Source organism: Lipomyces doorenjongii (genome assembly GCF_038497915.1).
Source record: "Lipomyces doorenjongii strain NRRL Y-27504 unplaced genomic scaffold V1508scaffold_3, whole genome shotgun sequence".
Taxonomy (NCBI): domain Eukaryota; kingdom Fungi; phylum Ascomycota; class Lipomycetes; order Lipomycetales; family Lipomycetaceae; genus Lipomyces; species Lipomyces doorenjongii.
In genome coordinates, this window is record NW_027118070.1 from 473,697 (window position 1) to 480,125 (window position 6,429).

The 6,429-nt window shown below is 45.9% G+C and overlaps 3 protein-coding genes across 3 annotated transcripts; 1 reads left to right on the top strand and 2 right to left on the bottom strand.

Annotated features, from left to right (window-relative positions):
* Positions 1–36: 36 nt before the first annotated feature.
* On the bottom strand, positions 37–3,032 carry V1508DRAFT_409653 (rab-GTPase-TBC domain-containing protein). Its single transcript, XM_066939189.1, has 2 exons — positions 1,971–3,032; positions 37–1,920 (listed from the first exon to the last, which is right to left on the bottom strand). The coding sequence occupies exons 1-2, from the start codon at positions 2,945–2,947 to the stop codon at positions 285–287; spliced, it is 2,613 nt and encodes an 870-aa protein (XP_066798665.1). The 5' UTR covers positions 2,948–3,032; the 3' UTR covers positions 37–284.
* Positions 3,033–3,419: 387 nt separating this feature from the next.
* Positions 3,420–5,041, top strand: V1508DRAFT_453503 (Threonyl/alanyl tRNA synthetase). The gene is made up of 2 exons (XM_066942544.1): positions 3,420–3,785; positions 3,840–5,041. The coding sequence occupies exons 1-2, from the start codon at positions 3,578–3,580 to the stop codon at positions 4,919–4,921; spliced, it is 1,290 nt and encodes a 429-aa protein (XP_066798666.1). The 5' UTR covers positions 3,420–3,577; the 3' UTR covers positions 4,922–5,041.
* Positions 4,964–6,429, bottom strand: V1508DRAFT_409655 (mitochondrial 37S ribosomal protein mS45). Its single transcript, XM_066939190.1, has 2 exons — positions 5,751–6,429; positions 4,964–5,526 (listed from the first exon to the last, which is right to left on the bottom strand). The coding sequence occupies exons 1-2, from the start codon at positions 6,294–6,296 to the stop codon at positions 5,050–5,052; spliced, it is 1,023 nt and encodes a 340-aa protein (XP_066798667.1). The 5' UTR covers positions 6,297–6,429; the 3' UTR covers positions 4,964–5,049.

Sequence of the window (6,429 nt, forward strand, 5' to 3'; positions counted from 1 at the left end):
ACCACGACGTACGAGTGAACGCGTCAAGTTATAGTTGCCGCTTCAATTCGACTACAAAATCCAAACAACAAATGTCACGTTATATCATATATTTACGTCTTTTAGGACATTCAATAGAGAAACAAAACTTAGAGATCAGAGAGAACAAAGTAAACATGATCGCATTGTAACACCGTCGTATCCATATCTTTTCCAGTCCACGTAACTCACAGAAGAACTCCTACCATAAAAGCTTGAATGTAAACTAATATCCGTATCCCAGATGTTCTCTATATATGACATATCTACGCTGGTCTCGACGGTAGACGATTCCTATCCTGTACATCGACAACTCCTTCGATCTCCAGGCCCGTCAATATATCTCTATCCTTTTCTCTGACATTATCATCGTCGTCATCGTCATCATCCTGCTGTTGTTGATTCGACGTTCTTGCAGCGGCCGCATCCTCGCGGGCTTGCTGTTCTCGCGCTTGCCGCTCCATTTCATCAATTCGCCGCTTAACTTCTCCAGCAACACGCATGCTATCTGAAACGAGACTATCAAATAATTCACGAAGCGTTCCCTTTTCACGAAGCGTGCCTTTGGCCGGTTCTAGTTTCATAGAGGCCGCGAAGTCATGGGCAAAGAAATGCTCGAGAGCCTCGTCCGCCAAAACCACCATTCGGAATGTTGGCAGTGTAATATGCAGAGGGTGGTTAGGATCTAAAGCCGCATTGGCCTTGACCTTATTATTTGATGATGATGTGCTGTCCACTGGAATTAACTTCTCCGAGTAGGCATCTCCTTCAGCCACATCAGGAGTGGCATACTCAAATGCCCGCCGGATAAAGGCACTTATTGACGACAAGTAGTCGACTGATGCCTCTGCCTGACCAGGTGGTGGAGACGCGCTGTTAGAGGTAAATTGGGGGCTCTTATCCTCACCTTCAAGCAAACTCTTGGTAGTGAGGCGGCGCGTGATATATAGCAGGCCCTCAGACATCTGTAGAATACCTTCTCGATCGACTTTGCCATCACCGTCCTCGTCATAAAGTTCGAAGAAGTATGCCATACTGTTCATGATATCTTCCTCCATGATACTGCCGAGACCTGTCACTACGTCCTGCAGTGACAGTCCACCCCGAAGCTCAACGTCCCACCTGTGGAAGAGCCTGGCTAAGAAGTCATGAGGCTCATCTGCCCACTTTGTGATGCCTTGCATAAATATCTGGAAGCTTTCCATATCCATGAGCGTCTTTGTTGGACCTAGGCCTAGCCTGGCCGATTGCAAAGCCTGGAAGAATCTGTCGTAGATGTTAGACAAATCAGTCTGCGATAGATGTCCGGTCTTATGCAAGTTTCGAAGTTGTGTCCGCTTGGCGAATGATTCTATGCCATCCAAGACATGGTTCTTATGTTTTTGTCGCTGTTCAGTAATAATGTCCTCTGTGATGACGGAAAATTCCTTGAAAGCAACGACCATCAGCTCCTGAAACTTCGTTACTTCGCGAAGTTTATCGTTCTTCGACGTTGGATGTGCAGAGTCGCCTAACCGAGAGAAATAATCCTTCAAAATGGAAATAAACGAGCCATCATCGCTGACGTCCAGTAGCTCCTCGCCATTGATGCGCAGAATAGCAAGACCTATCTGAAAAAGCACTTTTGGACCTTCCAGGAAGAACACGTCCAGAACTCGGAAAGCGAACGTGAGCGGCATTGAGTTTACGTACAATGACAAGAACCAGGGCAGTGAAACCACCGAGAGCTGAATATCTGACTTAACAAGATGGTCCCACAGAATCGGCATCGTCTTCTCGACAAGGGCTTCAAATACACGTTGATCCAGTAAAGTGCCATACATTGTCTGTGAATAGTATCCAGGAAGCAACTGGTCACAAAGCATTGATAAACACCAAAAAGCTTGTTCCTCACTCATATAGCTATCGTCAAGTTAGCACAACCTCATACTGGAAGACCTGCGAAAACTTACATTAGCAAGGCAGCGACGACAATATTCATGGCCTGGCAATAGCCGACCGATTCATTTCGCCAACTGTACATCGTAAGGACCCTTCGTAACCGTTCGATACCTTCATCGGACTGGTATGCTGGATATTCCGGCAACGACCTATTTAGATCTTTCTCTATCTCTTCGATTGCTAGCGATGTTCGACCAGCGTACTCCTTCTGCAGTGACTGATAAAGATTGGGATTAGCAAGACGCAAGTAAATAGATCCTGAAGTTAATTCCCATATTTCGCCTCTCAGTCGATTCGGTAGACCAACGCGTATTAGCTTTTGAAATGTCGGCAGCCGGATCAGTGTTAAGTTGCGACCATGGTCACGCATATACTCGGCCCAGAGCCTTAATTTCGATTTATCCCGCAACTTCCGAGCGTCGCCTGGATATTTGAATATTTGGCCTAGACCACCAGGAGGTACTGCCATGGAATCTCGTTTACTGTCAGGTCCAGTCGGTGACATATCTGAGAGCATGTACTCTGAGTAAAGTGTAGAAAGAAACTTTCTGAGTAGACGCATGTCGGACACATTTGAACGTAAATTCTGTTTCAGCTGGTCGCAAAAGTGCTCAATTTGAGAACGCAAGCCAACAAATTGTAAGTTAAATTTCAGGCCATGAAGAGTCTGGATTGTGAGCGCAAATAAGTAGGTCTTAGACGCAAGTCTCTCGACCCGACGAATAGCAACTAACGGCATCACAAAGTAACATGATCGCGATTCTATCGAATCAAAAACAAGGTATGCTTCTGACAAAAGTAGCTTTCCAGGAAAGTATAGGGCTGAGGATTCGATAGAAAACTCGGTAGATATCGAAGCTTGCAGTGTGGAATTAGTTGGCAGCCGATATGTCTGGCGGAAAATCTCATCGCGCGAACGTCGCTCATTGTTGGGATCAAAGAGCGTCAACGCAGCAGCCTTATTGCGGATCGTCGACAACAGTGACATTCTGTGGCCTGCCAAGTGCGCAATATATGCGCTATGAGAAGGAGGATTCTGGAAGATACCTGTGGAGTTGGTGGGGAGGCTATCCAGCAGGGGCAGTAGCACAGCGCAGCGCAGCAGCATTAGATCACCTCAGCAGTAGATCGGGACAGAACTCAAACCGCAGAACATACGCGTCACCGCCTGCGCCGCAGCGTGACCTTTTTGTACCTGGCGACTGAACTGCATGTATTGCGAATCACACTTTACGAATAACAGAGCCGCGAAAATACATTGCGACAATCTTCATCCTTGTGTTAATATCAAATTTGTATTATTAAATTAAAATATGAGGCAGTGTTCCTGTCTGGTGTCTGCTCTGTCAGGTCGAGAATGACGCCGAGGAAACCGCGCTCCGAGCCAAGTCAAATTGTGCACCACACTCAATAGAAATTTAGAGGTGTGTCAGTGTTATCTAATCCGCGATAGGTACAGCCAAACTCCTGAATAGCATTCATTAGCTGGTCCTTGGTTACAGTTTGATTACCGCGAACTAGTACCATCATGGGCGAATGAGCTGTAAGAACAAGCGGGTGCTCATCGGACCCTTCCATCTTTGTAATCAGTTCGGTATTTAGCATTAACACAGAAACAATGGCAGCTTCGGCAGTTGTCGGCGCGTTAGCATGTCAAGTTGATTCATATCTTCGCAATTTCGAGACTACCGTAGTCAGTTGTCGGCAAATCAAGACAGCACCTCCGTCTAAAGCCGGTAAGAAGTCGAAATTACCAACGACATCATCAGACGGCACCCAGGAATGCTTTGAAGTTGAACTTAAGGACACGATTCTATTCCCAGAAGGTACGTCGATGATTTTACAATGTTATCCAAGGGATCGTCTCACGAGTTCGATAGGTGGAGGTCAGCCGTCTGATCATGGAGTCATTGCCACTCCCGATGCAGAATTTCCGGTCCTTGGAATTCGTCGAGCGCTACTCACCGCGCTCCATCAAGTGCCAAAGCCTATTGAGCCCAACACTCCTGTTAAGCTAGAGGTTGACTGGAAACGGCGGTTTGACCATATGCAACAGCATAGCGGACAGCATCTTATCTCTGCGATCCTGGATCAAATACAAGTACCCACATTAGCTTGGAGCTTGGGAGAAAAACTATCTTATGTAGAACTGCCAAGAAAGTTAACAGATGAGGAAGTTTTGGAAGTGGAAGACAGGTGCAATGATGTTATAAGACAAGGTATCGACATATGGGTTGAAGTGCCTGACAAAGATCTCGTGAATAAGAATAAGCTTCCGGATGATTACGATGCCGAACGAGGTGTTCTTCGTGTTGTTCACATTGGCAACCTCGACGCGAATCCTTGTTGTGGTACTCATCTGAAGAATACAAGGGAGATGGGATCCATTGCTCTGCTTCACCAGCTACCAGTTAGAGGATCAAACAGCAGATTGCATTTTTTGATCGGTGATCGCGTGCGTGAATATGCTAGGGAGTCAAATACTTTGACGCGAGCCCTTAATTCCCGCCTTTCATGTCAAACAGAGGAGATTGAGTTAAAGATTAGCCGATTGGAGAGCCAACTGCGAGATTCTTTAAAGCGCGAGAAATTGTGGATGGCTGACGTCGTGAAGGCTGAAGCTGCGCTTGTCAACGAAGCACTTAAGCTTGTGAAGAAGTCGTATGTCTATCGTGGTGACATTGTCGGTCTAGATTACTTTAATTCTCTCGTCGCAGAAATGGGCAAGTTGGAACCTAGTAGCGGAGTTGTGATTCTCGCATCTGGTGCGGGAAAGAATGGAGGTGCTCTATTGGTGATTGGAGATGGAGCTGACATGGTCGGCTCCAAAATACGAGACGATTGCATAATCAAGGGCCTCAAGGGCGGCGGCAAAGGTGCAAAATGGCAGGGAAAAATTACACAGTGGGAGAAGGGCGAGGTTGAGAGCCTAAAGGCATTTTTTGATAGACTAGAAGTTTAGCCTACTTGTAATCGAGATTCAGGCTGAAGGAGCATATTTATAGACATTACTGACAGTTAGTGAGCATGAATTCATTTTGTCTATCGACTTGTCGAACGCATATATACAAAATATTTGCCGCGATCATCCTATATATTAAGTCTTTCATCTTTATGCTTCCGATGTTTTTTCCGATGATCCCTGGAAGCACCATACCTGTAGCCGACTTTCCCCGCCTTTGCCGGAATTGCCGTCCATATGTTATTTCCTTTGAACACGACATCTGTATAACGTCCCTTCCACTGCTTAATCTTCTTCACCAGATCCTTATCACTGACATCCTGAAAACTGAACCCCTTGGGCATATCTGAGTACAGCTGCCGATCCATCAACTCTGCAGCCTCTGGAGCATGGAAAAAGCTCGCTGCATCTTCAGGCGAGAACTTTGCCGTCTCATGCATGATCTGAATATTGTTGCGCTGCGCGGTCTTAGGGGGGATTATCTCTTCGATAGGCTCCTCCCCTAAACTGTCAGCTAGAGTATTCTGTGATAAGCGGCCATTCGTTATCGGCATCATCATATACATGCGATGAGCATATCGAGCAAGATCCGGCGTAATTTTTCCCTTCGAATTTGTCAGTAATAAAATCACCAGTAAACGAAGTCTCGCATATCTCAAGGGACGGCATTCATCCAAGAAAGTCATCGAAATCAGCTATGACAAGTCTAACCATATTGAAGTCTTCAAGACTAATCGAATATTATATTTTGTACTTATCTCATCACCAAATTGACCATCTGGAATCCGCCTATCCCAACAGAGTATTTGCACAATTTATGGATTCTTACCTCGTTTTCCCACTTATTCTCAATCTTGGCAAGCTTAACTGTAGCTGCGACGCGCTCTTTCCTGATACCGTACCTTGAGCTTACTTGCCAAAGAGACAGCTTAGGATCTTTACATGACTGCAAAATTGCCTCTCTCAATTCCTCAGATAGTAGGAACGAAGTCTTGGTGTAAGGATTCAGTGGAAACGGCTTGTAAGTATTTTCATTGACGTTTTTCCGATAGTTGGAGTCTGCTATTTTCTTGACAATGTCGTCTCGAGAAATCTTGGATGACGTGTGCGGGATGTAATTCGGTATGTGATCCCATGGGCCGTAGCAAAACGGATTCTTGTAGAAGTCACCATTGAGAGCCTTCTCGCCGAACCATTGTATCATATGCGACCGAGGAAGTGTGTGCCGTCCCACCAGCCCGTAGTCGCGGTTAAGATATGATCCCGGTCCTATCCTGACACCTCTAACCTGCGTATAGCTGCCATTGGTACTCGATTTACCGGGTGACAATCCACGCGCAGTTAACACGAGAATATTTCGCGTCGAAAACGGCATCTTAAGCGCGAAGGAGAAAGAACAAAAAAAGAGTCTAAAGATGGCCCCTCTCACTCCTCAATGTCACTTTCTTCCTTCAATTACTTCGGATTGCTTGTCGGTAACTGGTCTAGTGTGTCGCAAGTATTTTTTT

Coding starts and splice junctions, on each gene's coding strand:
- V1508DRAFT_453503 (XM_066942544.1), top strand. CDS start 3,578: ATGGCAGCTTCGGCAGTTGTCGGCGCGTTAGCATGTCAAGTTGATTCA. Junction 3,786..3,839: donor CACGATTCTATTCCCAGAAG/GTACGTCGATGA, acceptor CGAGTTCGATAG/GTGGAGGTCAGCCGTCTGAT.
- V1508DRAFT_409655 (XM_066939190.1), bottom strand. CDS start 6,296: ATGCCGTTTTCGACGCGAAATATTCTCGTGTTAACTGCGCGTGGATTG. Junction 5,527..5,750: donor AGAATAAGTGGGAAAACGAG/GTAAGAATCCAT, acceptor ACAAATTCGAAG/GGAAAAATTACGCCGGATCT.
- V1508DRAFT_409653 (XM_066939189.1), bottom strand. CDS start 2,947: ATGTCACTGTTGTCGACGATCCGCAATAAGGCTGCTGCGTTGACGCTC. Junction 1,921..1,970: donor GTCGTCGCTGCCTTGCTAAT/GTAAGTTTTCGC, acceptor ACTTGACGATAG/CTATATGAGTGAGGAACAAG.